Genomic DNA, 13,363 nt, shown 5'->3' on the forward strand with positions numbered 1-13,363 from the left:
TATAGACTACAGCCCTAGAGACTACAGCCCTATAGACTACAGCCCTACAGACTACAGCCCTATAGACTACAGACCTATAGACTACAGCCCTATAGACTACAGCCCTATAGACTACAGCCCTACAGACTACAGCCCTACAGACTACAGCCCTATAGACTACAGCCCTATAGACTACAGCCCTACAGACTACAGCCCTATAGACTACAGCCCTAGAGACTACAGCCCTATAGACTACAGCCCTACAGACTACAGCCCTATAGACTACAGACCTATAGACTACAGCCCTATAGACTACAGCCCTATAGACTACAGCCCTACAGACTACAGCCCTATAGACTACAGACCTATAGACTACAGCCCTATAGACTACAGCCCTACAGACTACAGCCCTATAGACTACAGCCCTATAGACTACAGCCCTATAGACTACAGCCATATAGACTACAGCCCTATAGACTACAGCCCTATAGACCACAGCCCTATAGACTACAGCCCTACAGACTACAGCCCTATAGACTACAGCCCTATAGACTACAGCCCTATAGACTACAGCCCTATAGACTACAGCCCTATATACTACAGCCCTATAGACTACAGCCCTATATACTACAGCCCTATAGACTACAGCCCTATAGACCACAGCCCTACAGACTACAGCCCTATAGACTACAGCCTTATAGACTACAGCCCTATAGACTACAGCCCTATAGACTACAGCCCTACAGACTACAGCCCTACAGACTACAGCCCTATAGACTACAGCCCTATAGACTACAGCCCTATAAACTACAGCCCTATAGACTACATAGCACAAAAAGAACATTGGGTTGTTTTTTAACCCAATCATTTTTTACTGAGTAGGCTTTAGATTATTCAATGGCAACCTGGTGGGAGTGGAATACAAACTATACCATATGCTACCATACATTTCACATCCATATTTAGGCTAATAGTACAGGTTTACAATTAAGCAATAAGGCACAGAGGGGGTGTGGTATATGGACAATATACCATGGCTAAGGGCTGTTCTTACGCACAACGTGTGGCGGAGTGCCTGGACACCACCATTAGCCGTGGTATATTGGCCATATACCACAAACCCCCCAGGTGCCTTATTGTTATTATAAACGGGTTACCAACGTAATTAGAGCAGTACAAATAAATGTTTTTGTCATACCCGTGATAAGGTCTGATATACCACAGCTGTCAGCCAATCAGCATTCAGGGCTCAAACCACCCAGTTTATATTACAATACAAAATACACAAAAAACGGTCAGTGTCATCTTATTAATAATCTATGGATAATGATTAGAAAGAGGCACAACCGTGCGCGGTTTTAGGAACGGCGGAAAGCGCTCCACATCTCAGTTCTCTCGTGCGACTTCCCTCTCAGAGAGAGAGAGAGAGAGAGAGAGAGAGAGAGAGAGAGAGAGAGAGAGAGAGAGAGAGAGAGAGAGAGAGAGAGAGAGAGAGAGAGAGACAGAGAGAGAGAGAGAGAGAGAGAAAAACAGAGAGAAAGATGTGAGGGGTGGACAAGGATTTTGGCCGTCTGACGGTAGCAGCACGTTTTATTCTGCAGCACTCGAGCTCTCAGCTCAGCCTCAGCCAGCGCACCTCGGTAAAGAAGGCACGAAGGGGAAAATAACCTAAACGAGTGTTCATACTATAGTCTAACGTTGTGTTAAACAGGGTAGCAAACAGTGGTAACGCGTTTTAGGACCACAGAATTGTCCCATTAGTGAGGTAATCGTTTCATCTGACAAGTGAGTTGCCGACCGTGCCACACCGTAAGCAGCGCGCAGACCTGTCCCAGGTGCCAGTGTTGCGTTTCTGCGGCAACCAACGACCAAGTTCAGGCTACACCGCCAGCACCGAAACGGAGTGCGCGGGGGAGGAAAGGAGCCGAGCGCGGTGAATGCTAAGCATCCCACTGGCCGAGGTGTGGGTCCGGTTAACACGAGTAAATGGGATATTCGGTTGGCCAAGGAGGATGTAAAAAATTGCTTGAAGGATGGGGAAACAAGGCTTCTCTGCGTCGACACTGCCACTGCTCGTGTTGGGCTGGCTCACGGTATCCGTTTCCACCGGTGGTAAGTGTAAGATGACGTGTGTTGATGCTAATATGGGAACCACTGGCCCTAATATAATGAAAGGTAGGTAGTCTAGGGGGTCTGGAGAAGCACCACTTCCAACTATAGAGAGAGAGAGAGAGAGCTGTGAGTACAGGTTGTAGAGAGGTTGGGGGTATGAATAGATTGGTATAGTCCAGGGTTTCCCAAACTTGGTACTGGGCCCCCCCCACCCTGGGTGCACGTTTCGGTTTTTGCCCTAGCAACTACACCGCTGATTCAAATGACCAACTCATCATCAAGCTTTGATTATTTGAATCAGCTGTGTAGTGCTAGGGCAACAACCGAAACCTGCACCCAGGAGGGGCCCCGGGACCGGGTTTGGGAAACCCTGGTAGACTAGCCTGCCCGTTCCTATACAAAACCAAAAAATGAAAAGCAACAGCCCCATTTATAGTTTTTTACATGTGAATACTATATGCTTATAGCCTACACACTTTAACATTATCAAGGTATGGGTGCTTAGCAGCATTCTATAGGCCCATTCAATATCAGCGATTTATGGTGGTTTGACGGTGACTCGCATTTATGAAAAATGTATCCAATTAGTATCCACAAACAACCTTTATGGAATCAGTCAGAGCCATATATTTAAGCAAAAAGGCCATAGGGGGTGTGGTATATGGCAGTGCTTAATTTGTAAATTGGGAGGTCCCAGAACACATTGGGAAAAAAGTGTCAAACACAACATAGCAGCCAAGTAGCCTACTATCTATGGTGGTGAAACGGACAGCGCTCTCCAAGTAGCCTGCTATCTATGGTGGTGAAACGGACAGCGCTCTCCAAGTAGCCTGCTATCTATGGTGGTGAAACGGACAGCGCTCTCCAAGTAGCCTACTCTCTATGGTGGTGAAACGGACAGCGCTCTCCAAGTAGCCTGCTATCTATGGTGGTGAAACGGACAGCGCTCTCCCAGTAGCCTACTATCTATGGTGGTGAAATGGACAGCACTCTCCCAGTAGCCTGCTATCTATGGTGGTGAAACGGACAGCGCTCTCCAAGGTGCTGATGAATTCAAAGCATTTTAGACGTCACTGCAGTACGCCCACATACTTGAGTATAGCTGCGGGGCCAAATTTCTTATAGCCTCATTTTCCAGACATCAATGTACAGCAACATTTTTAGACGACACTGCAGAGCACCCCGCCATATGCACACACACTCAGCTGTGGGGCTTACAAGACCCCAATTTCATATAATTTTCAAGACATCAATGTAGCAGTAGAACAAATATCACAATATCGGAATATAACTTCAAATAAAATAAATCAAGGTAGGCTACAGCAGAACACGCATATGAGAATATATAGGCCTCCTGCCTATGTGATAATATGAAGCACATATTCAGATGACAAACTTGTTCTGTGCTGTGAAGGTAAAGGAACATTTTTTTTCCTACCTTCGTTTTCAAAACCGCCCACAATGACTCTCCCCATGTCAAGTCCATTTAACTCCTGAGAGTCAACTTCTTGCTCGAAGCCATGAGCGGGCCTGTGGCTGTGATGTTTGGCCTCCTTCTAAGGCTGTTCTGAAGTCTATTTTATTTTTCATTTTGAGGGTTAACTATAACCTGGGTGTCCTCTTTAGCCTGGTCTACAAGGCTTGCTGCCACCAAATGCGCCTTGGTTCAGGCATGTTCAAAAACCTTTTTTCAGAGGGCTCTTTGTTGTTGTTTTTGTACGTCTGAGGCAGAGGATGTTAATTTACTGTACATTCCACCCACTCTTTTGCTAGTTTAATCCCCTCCAGTCGTTTCTAGACCCAAGCTCCCTACCTTTTAGTATGTTGTACAGCCCAACTTTTGAATTCTGCATGACAAGCCAGAGGTTATACGTTTGCTTGTTCTTGAACTGGAAATTGTACCTGCTCCGAGCACTTCATCGGTGGATGCACTGCCCCCCTCCCCACCAACTGCCCCCAGCTCCCCGTCTCCCCCGCAGCTCCCCGTCTCCCCCCCCCAGCTCCCCGTCTCCCCCGCAGCTCCCCGTCTCCCCCCCGCAGCTCCCCGTCTCCCCCCCCAGCTCCCCCGTCTCCTGCGGAGTCTGACTCGCTAGTAGGCCTACTAGCTAGTGGAGGTGCTGCTGGTGATGCTGAACTGGCGGGATTAGTATCGCCATCAGAAACAGTTTGCCCCTCACTCCTCTCCTCCGGCACTGACAGTTCTCTGGCTCGTTCTGGGTTCGATTCACCATCTTTCTCTGGATTTTTGGACTTGAAAAATGTCAAACTCGATTGCCTTTTATTATCAATTTGTTATTTGGCTTTCCCACGATTCAAATTCAAGGACATCAACCACCCGAGCCACTGCCTGTTCACCCCGCTATCATCCAGAAGGCGAGGTCAGTACAGGTGCATCAAAGCTGGGACCGAGAGAATGAAAAACAGCTTCTATCTCAAGGCCATCAGACTGTTAAATAGCCTTCACAAGCACATTAGAGGCTGCTGCTGCCTATTGAAATCACTGGCCACTTTAAGAAATGGAACACTAGTCACTTTAATAATGTTTACATATCTTGCCCTACTCATCTCATATGTATATACTGCATTCTATAATATTCTACTGTATCTTAGTCCATGCTGCTCTGTCATTGCTTGTCCATATATGTATATATTCTTAAATTCCATTCCTTGCTTAGATTTGTGTGTATTGGGTCGATGTTATGAAATTGTTAGATATTACTTGTTAGATATTACTGCACTGTCGGAGCTAGAAGCACAAGCATTTCGCTACACCCGCAATAACATCTGCTAAACACGTGTATGTGTCAAATATTTTTTTTTGATTTGATTTGAATTCAGTAGGGAGACGACTAGACTAGGCTACATGACGTGTTTACGTATGGATCTCTTCACTAGCTGACCACCACTACCAAGACCTGTGTCAAGATCAGTTACTTACCCCACCGGCCCTCCTCATAACCTCTATGTACAAATAAGACAGCAGGTCTGGAATCAGTGTGGCAAGATAGGATGATTACATAGAAGGATCACCACGCTTTTACATGATGGTCTTTCTGGGGGGGGGGCAACTTGATTTAATGCTGATCGCTTTTATTAGAATGCGATCAGTGAAATAATTAATAAATGCCACGGGAGGTACCGGATTTGGGCAAATAGGTGCCGGAACAAACAAAGTCAAATCTGAGAGGTGCCGGATCCTGTTCCGGCTCAAATTAAGCACTGGTATATGGCCAATACACCACGGCTAAGGGCTGTTCTTATGCACGACGCAACGGGGAGTGCCTGGATACAGCCCTTAACTGTGGTATATTGGCAATATACCACAAACCTCTGAGGTGCCTTTTATTGCTATTATAAACTGGTGACCAAGGTAATTAGAACAGTAAACAAGTAGTTTTACGTCATACCCGTGTTATATTGTCTCATATACCACGGCTTTCAGCCAATCAGCATCCAGGGCTCGAACGACCCGGTTTATAATTAAAGTATTGCACATTTAGTTTTCTGAATATATGGCTCTGTAATCAGTCAGTTCATGTCCCAGCAAATTGTAAGAAATCCATCATTAACATGATATGTGTTGTTGTATGTGCTGACAGAAAAGGGCAACCAGTTGTGATTGGGATCATATGGATGTATTTTAGTCTATGCTCTGCTATCAACTTCATTCTCAAACGATACGTGATAATGATAAGGTATTGCAGTAAACTGTAGTGCTTTGAAAATGATTCTAAACTTCTGACATTGTATAAGCTGTGTGTGTGTGTGTGTGTGTGTGTGTGTGTGTGTGTGTGTGTGTTCTTAGAGCATTCCTTAGCGTACAGTATTGTTGAGCGTACTAAACCGTAATGTGATGTGTGTGATAGAAGGAGTCAGGCGCAGGAGAGTAATACCCATCCAAAGAGTTTATTCCGTCGATAAACAGTTGCGCAAGCATGCGACAACAACACTCAGGCACAGGGGGAAATATCTACCCTGGCAACAACAAGGTAAGGGTAGCTCAACCGAGCTACACACAGCTCACTACAAACAATCACCCACACAGACAAGGAAGCAGAGGGAACACTTATACAATGACTAATTGAGGATAAGGACCAGGTGTGTGTGATTAATTAGACAAGACAAGTGGAGTGATGATAAATGGATCGCAGGCAGCTAGTAAGCCGGTGACGACGAACGCCGAAACCTTCCCCGAACAAGGAGGGGAGGCAGCCTCGGCGGAAGTCGTGACACGTAAAGTAATCTGTCATCACTGTGGGACGATGGGAACACAACACTTTTGTCCGTTTTTATTCTAGCTTCTTAGTTCTTCTGGGTCAGCAAGAGACTGATAAATGAGCTGGTTTAGGAACAGTCACAGACATATACAGTGCATTCGGAAATAAACACGTTTTTTTTTTTTATTCACCTAGTGACTGTGTGTGACTGTGTGTGACTGTATGTGATATCAGGGTTAGACAGCAGATATCAGGGTTAGACAGCAGATATCAGGGTTAGACCGCAGATATCAGGGTTAGACAGCAGATATCAGGGTCAGACAGCAGATATCAGGGTCAGACAGCAGATATCAGGATTAGACATCAGATATCAGGGTTAGACAACAGATATCAGGGTTAGACAGCAGATATCAGGGTTAGACAGCAGATATTAGGGTTAGACAGCAGATATCAGGGTTAGACAACAGATATCAGGGTTAAACAGCAGATAAGCAGATATCAGGGTTAGACAACAGATATCACGGTTAGACAGCAGATATCAGGGTTAGACAGCAGATATCAGGGTTAGACAGCAGATATCAGGGTTGGACAGCAGATATCAGGGTCAGACAGCAGATATCAGGGTCAGACAGCAGATATCAGGATTAGACATCAGATATCAGGGTTAGACATCAGATATCAGGGTTAGACAGCAGATAACAGGGTTAGACAGCAGAAAGTGCCTAGAAAGCAGATATCAGGGTTAGACAACAGATATCAGGGTTAGACAACAGATATCAGGGTTAGACAGCAGATATCAGAGTTAGACAACAGATATCAGGGTTAGACAGCAGATATCAGAGTTAGACAGCAGATATCAGGGTTAGACAACAGATAAGCAGATATCAGGGTTAGACAACAGATATCAGTGTTATACAGCAGATATCAGGGTTAGACAACAGATATCAGGGTTAGACAGCAGATATCAGGGTTAGACAGCAGATAAGCAGATATCAGGATTAGACAGCAGATATCAGGGTTAGATAGCAGATATCAGGGTTAGACAGCAGATATCAGGGTTAGACAACATATATCAGGGTTAGACAACAGATATCAGGGTTAGACAGCAGATAAGCAGATATCAGGGTTAGACAGCAGATATCAGGGTTAGACAACATATATCAGGGTTAGACAACAGATATCAGGGTTAGACAGCAGATATCAGGGTTAGACAGCAGATAAGCAGATATCAGGGTTAGACAGCAGATATCAGGGTTAGACAGCAGATATCAGGGTTAGACAACAGATATCAGGGTTAGACAGCAGATATCAGGGTTAGACAACAGATATCAGGGTTAGATAGCAGATATCAGGGTTAGACAGCAGATAACAGGGTTAGATAGCAGATATCAGGGTTAGACAGCATATATCAGGGTTAGACAGCAGATAAGCAGATATCAGGGTTAGACAACAGATATCAGGGTCAGACAGCAGATATCAGGGTTAGACAGCATATATCAGGGTTAGACAGCAGATATCAGGGTTAGACAGCAGATATCAGGGTTAGACAGCAGATATCAGGGTTAGACAGCAGATAAGCAGATATCAGGGTTAGACAACAGATATCAGGGTCAGACAGCAGATATCAGGGTTAGACAGCATATATCAGGGTTAGACAGCAGATATCAGGGTTAGACAGCAGATATCAGGGTTAGACAGCAGATATCAGGGTTAGACAGCAGATAAGCAGATATCAGGGTTAGACAGCAGATATCAGGGTTAGACAACAGATATCAGGGTTAGACAGCAGATATCAGGGTTAGACAGCAGATAAGCAGATATCAGGGTTAGACAGCAGATATCAGGGTTAGACAGCAGATATCAGGGTTAGACAGCAGATATCAGGGTTAGACAGCAGATATCAGGGTTAGACAACAGATATCAGGGTTAGATAGCAGATATCAGGGTTAGACAGCAGATAACAGGGTTAGATAGCAGATATCAGGGTTAGACAGCATATATCAGGGTTAGACAGCAGATAAGCAGATATCAGGGTTAGACAACAGATATCAGGGTCAGACAGCAGATATCAGGGTTAGACAGCATATATCAGGGTTAGACAGCAGATATCAGGGTTAGACAGCATATATCAGGGTTAGACAGCAGATATCAGGGTTAGACAGCAGATATCAGGGTTAGACAGCAGATAAGCAGATATCAGGGTCAGACAGCAGATATCAGGGTTAGACAGCAGATATCAGGGTTAGACAGCAGATAAGCAGATATCAGGGTTAGACAGCAGATATCAGGGTTAGACAGCAGATATCAGGGTTAGACAGCAGATATCAGGGTTAGACAGCAGATATCAGGGTTAGACAGCAGATATCAGGGTTAGACAGCAGATAACAGGGTTAGACAGCAGATAAGCAGATATCAGGGTTAGACAGCAGATATCAGGCTGCAGCAGTGCTTTAAACTTGGTAGTTACTGTTCCTCCCTTCCTCATCAGATCATTGATGTGTTGCACTGTGCTTTGGTGAACAAACTCACACACAAACACTCATGAACGCACGCACTGTAAGCACTGTAGCGTTCAAGTCCAAAACTACAAAGAGATCTACTGTAAGCACTGTAGTGTTCAAGTCCAAAACTACAAAGATATCTACTGTAAGCACTGTAGCGTTCAAGTCCAAAACTACAAAGAGATCTACTGTAAGCACTGTAGCGTTCAAGTCCAAAACTACAAAGAGATCTACTGTAAGCACTGTAGTGTTCAAGTCCAAAACTACAAAGAGATCTACTGTAAGCACTGTAGTGTTCAAGTCCAAAACTACAAAGAGATCTACTGTAAGCACTGTATAAGGGATCGGGGTTTGGCTGGGTCTAGACAGAGTCTGACACTTCCCCGATCTACAGAGAGGGGGAGTCATCAGACTCGATCTGTTTCACCTGAGTTCTGAGCACACCTGTCAGTAATTAGTGTAGGATTTAAGGTGTGCTCAGAAGTTCAGTCGGTGCGAGGTATTGTTCCTTTGTGACTTGCTAAGCGTTTTGTTCAGAGAGAGAGAGAGAGAGAGAGAGAGTTTGTTTTTGATTACCAGTGTACCAGACCTGTGCTTCGTTGTTTGACTCCCCGAATTGCTTAATCCTCTGCTTGTCTATCCCAGTGATTACCATACTCTGAACCTGTGCCCGTGCCCTCGACTACGACTACGCCCGCTCCCTTGGTACCTCTGCCTGTCTCTGCCTTGCCCGGTTTTGACCACAGCTCGCCAGACCACGATTAAGCTATTCCCTTGTCTGTACTCTAATAAAGCATCGCAATTCTGCGATTGGATCTTACCACTCTGTCCGAGTATTCATTACAGAATACCATAACCATGGATCCAGCGGAATTACAGAGGCGATGGGAGATACAGGAGAAGCGGATGGATGAACTCCTGCAGCTACTCAACGCTGGTGCGGCTGAAGGCACCACCCCGAGCACGGTCAGTCCTCGTCATGCACCTCCGATTTCTCTACCGACAAAGTACGACGGGGAACCTGGCAAATGTCAGGGGTTTCTACTCCAGACGTCCCTGTATACGTCCTATAATCGTACTATGTTTCCCGATGACCGTAGCAGGGTGGATTTTATGATTTCTCTGCTAACGGGAAGAGCACTGGATTGGGCTACTGCGCTGTGGGCAGCTGAGGTCCCCGAGTTGAATGTGGAAGTTCAGTTTAAGAGACTGTTCCGAGAGGTGTTCGACCACCCAGTATCTGGGCGTAGCGTGGGAGACCAACTATGCGAACTTCAGCAGGGCCGTCGCACAGTAGCCGACTACGCATTAGAGTTCTGTACTATAGCAGCCGGTAGCGGATGGAGCGAGACTGCTTTGCTCACCGTTTTCCGAAGAGGGCTGCGCAAAGAAGTGCAGACTGAGTTGGCTTGTCGGGGAGATATCACTGCGCTACATGAATTTATCAACATAGCCATCTCTATTGATAATTTGATAGTGCAACACAAGGTATCCGCAGTCCGGGAGCCCTCGGTCACTGGTCCTAAGCAACCGACAGAGCGGAGGAGAGAATCTGAGGAGGAACCCATGCAACTGGGACGGTCACCCCTACAAAGTTCGGTGAGACAACAACGTCGGCAAGACGGACTATGCCTGTATTGTGGTCAGTCGGGTCATTTCATTCGTCAATGTCCAGTACGCCCAAACCGTACCCCAGAATATTGCCTCGGAACTGCCAAACCGGTGAGTGAGACTCAAGTTTTCAACATTACATCTAAACAAATGTATGTGCCAGTTACCTTATCTGTCGGAGAGAGAGTGCGCAGGTTGGAAGGTCTTATTGATTCCGGGGCGGCTGCCAGTTTCATGGATGCGGGTCTCGCTGAGGAATTGGGAGTTCAACTTATTCCAATTCAACCTCCCCTGCGAGTCAACGCGCTAGACGGTGAGCCCATGGGCACTGGGTTCATTACGCACCGTACAGAGGTAATAAAGTTACAAGTGGGCTCCATACACCATGAGAACATCATTCTGTTCGTCATCTCCGCTCCACAGGAGCCGCTAGTTCTCGGCCACCCCTGGCTCGTCACCCATGATCCGGTCATCTCCTGGAAATCTGGCGATATCACTGCTTGGAGTGAGGTATGTAGGGCAGAGTGCCTCAATTTACCGTGCAAAACGTCTACTGTGGAGGATGCGCAGGGTGCGGTGTCTACTGTTGTTCCAACAGAATACCAGGATTACGCGCAGGTGTTCTCCAAGGAGAGGTCTACCGTGTTACCACCTCATCGGGCCTGGGACTGCGCAATTGATCTGCTATCCGGGGCTACACCTCCTCGTGGACGAATCTACCCTTTGTCACAGCCGGAACGAGAATCTATGAGCAAGTATATTGATGAGGCGCTGCAGCAAGGGGCCATTCGCCCATCTACGTCTCCCGCCGCATCCAGTTTTTTCTTCGTGAAGAAAAAGGATGGCGGACTGCGTCCTTGTATAGACTATCGAGGTTTGAACGATATTACCATCAAAAATCGTTACCCTCTTCCTTTGATTGCAGCAGCCCTCGAGCAGGTGGGGCAGGCCTCAATCTACAGTAAACTGGACCTCAGGAGTGTGTACAATCTGGTGCGCATTAGAGAAGGGGATGAATGGAAGACCGCCTTCATCACACATCGAGGACACTATGAATATTGTGTCATGCCCTATGGACTTACCAACGCACCCTCAGTATTCCAGGCGTTCATGAATGACATTTTCAGGGACTTGATTGATCGCTTTGTTATAGTGTACATTGATGACATCCTAATCTATTCTAACTCTCTGAGTGAACATGTGTCCCATGTACGACAGGTTCTGGACCGACTCCGACAACATTCTCTGTTCGTGAAGGCAGAAAAGAGTGAATTCCATGTCACTACGATTTCCTTCCTTGGGGCAATACTCACTCCCGACGGGGTTAAACTGGATGAATCCAAGGTGCAAGCGGTACGAGACTGGCCTCAACCCCAGACGGTGAAAGAGCTCCAGAGATTCTTAGGGTTTGCCAATTACTATAGACGGTTCGTGCGTAATTTCAGCACAACCGCAGCTCCCCTGTCGGCGATGACCAGCTACAAGGGTCGCGGTCTGAACTGGACGGAGGGGGCAGTGCGTGCTTTTGAGACGTTGAAACAACACTTTACCACCGCTCCCATTTTATGTCAGCCGGACCCTACCTTGCCGTTTATCGTGGAGGTGGACGCCTCGGAGGTTGGAGTTGGAGCCGTGCTATCCCAGCGCCAAGGTGAGCCGCCTAAATCACGACCCTGTGCTTTCTTTTCTAAGAAACTGAATTCGGCCGAGCAGAACTACGACGTGGGAAATCGTGAATTACTGGCGGTGAAGTTAGCACTGGAGGAGTGGAGACATTGGCTGGAGGGAGCAGATCATCCGTTCCAAGTGCTCACGGACCACCGCAACCTGGAGTATCTTCACAGTGCTAAACGACTGAACTCCCGACAGGCAAGGTGGTCTCTATTCTTCAACCGTTTCCGATTCACGGTCTCTTATATCCCCGGGTCCAAGAATGGCAAGGCGGATGCGCTTTCCTGACGGTTCGAGCGCGCGGAAAGACCCGTGGAACCAGAACCTATCCTCCCCATGAGTTGCCGTGCTGGTCCTGTGAGGTGGGCTATCGATGACACTATTCAGGAGAGCCTACAAGCGGAACCAGCCCCTCCAGAAACCCCGGTGTCAAAGGTGTTTGTACCAGCTCCGCTTCGACCTCAACTGATGGAATGGTGCCACACGTCGCTGGGATCTGGTCATCCCGGAATCACTCGAACTACACGACTCATCAGCCGAAAATACTGGTGGGATTCCCTCACAGATGACGTCAGAGACTATGTCTTATCCTGCCCAGTATGTGCTCAGTCCAAGGTGCCACGTGCACTACCGGAGGGTAAGCTGATGCCATTGCCAACTCCTCAACGACCCTGGTCGCACATTGCAATGGACTTTGTTACAGATCTACCAGAATCAGAGGGCCATACTGTAATTCTTGTGGTCATCGATCGATTCTCCAAGATGTGCCGGTTAGTACCCATGACCCGTTTGCCTAACGCCACTCAGATGGCTGAGACTATGTTTAACCAGGTGTTCCGGCAGTTTGGTGTTCCGGAGGATATTGTTTCCGACCGGGGACCCCAGTTTGTATCCCGGGTATGGAAGGCCTTCTGCGAACGCTTGGGCATCTCGGTGAGCCTAACCTCTGGATATCATCCCCAGGCCAATGGGCAGACAGAACGGCTCAACCAGGAAATTGGGAAATATCTACGGCAACAATGTTCGCGGCAGCCGCAAGAGTGGAGCCGATTCCTTCCTTGGGTAGAGTATGCTCAGAACTCACTCATTCACACCTCCCTACGTCTAACGCCCTTCCAGTGTGTTCTAGGGTATCAACCACCCCTGTTCCCGTGGGATACCGCACCAGGGATGGTACCGGCTGTAGACGAGTGGTTCCGTCGGAGTGCGCAGGTCTGGGAGACGGCCCATCAACATCTCAGTCAGGCCTCACAACAGCAAAAGACCTACGCC

The 13,363-nt window shown here is 47.2% G+C and overlaps 1 protein-coding gene across 1 annotated transcript in view; it reads left to right on the forward strand.

Annotated features, from left to right (window-relative positions):
- Window positions 1-2,012: 2,012 nt before the first annotated feature.
- The window catches only part of LOC311117031 (fibronectin type III domain-containing protein 5b-like), a gene marked incomplete at both ends in the record, with an annotated part of 46,292 nt that continues 34,941 nt past the window's right edge, over window positions 2,013-13,363 (forward strand). The window contains one exon of the mRNA XM_084192026.1: window positions 2,013-2,097. Within this exon, the coding sequence (XP_084048152.1) occupies window positions 2,013-2,097 (85 nt within the window). The remainder of the gene's footprint in view (window positions 2,098-13,363) is intronic.

Source organism: Coregonus lavaretus, assembly GCF_964263955.1.
Source record: "Coregonus lavaretus genome assembly, contig: HAP1_SCAFFOLD_2072, whole genome shotgun sequence".
NCBI lineage: Eukaryota > Metazoa > Chordata > Actinopteri > Salmoniformes > Salmonidae > Coregonus > Coregonus lavaretus.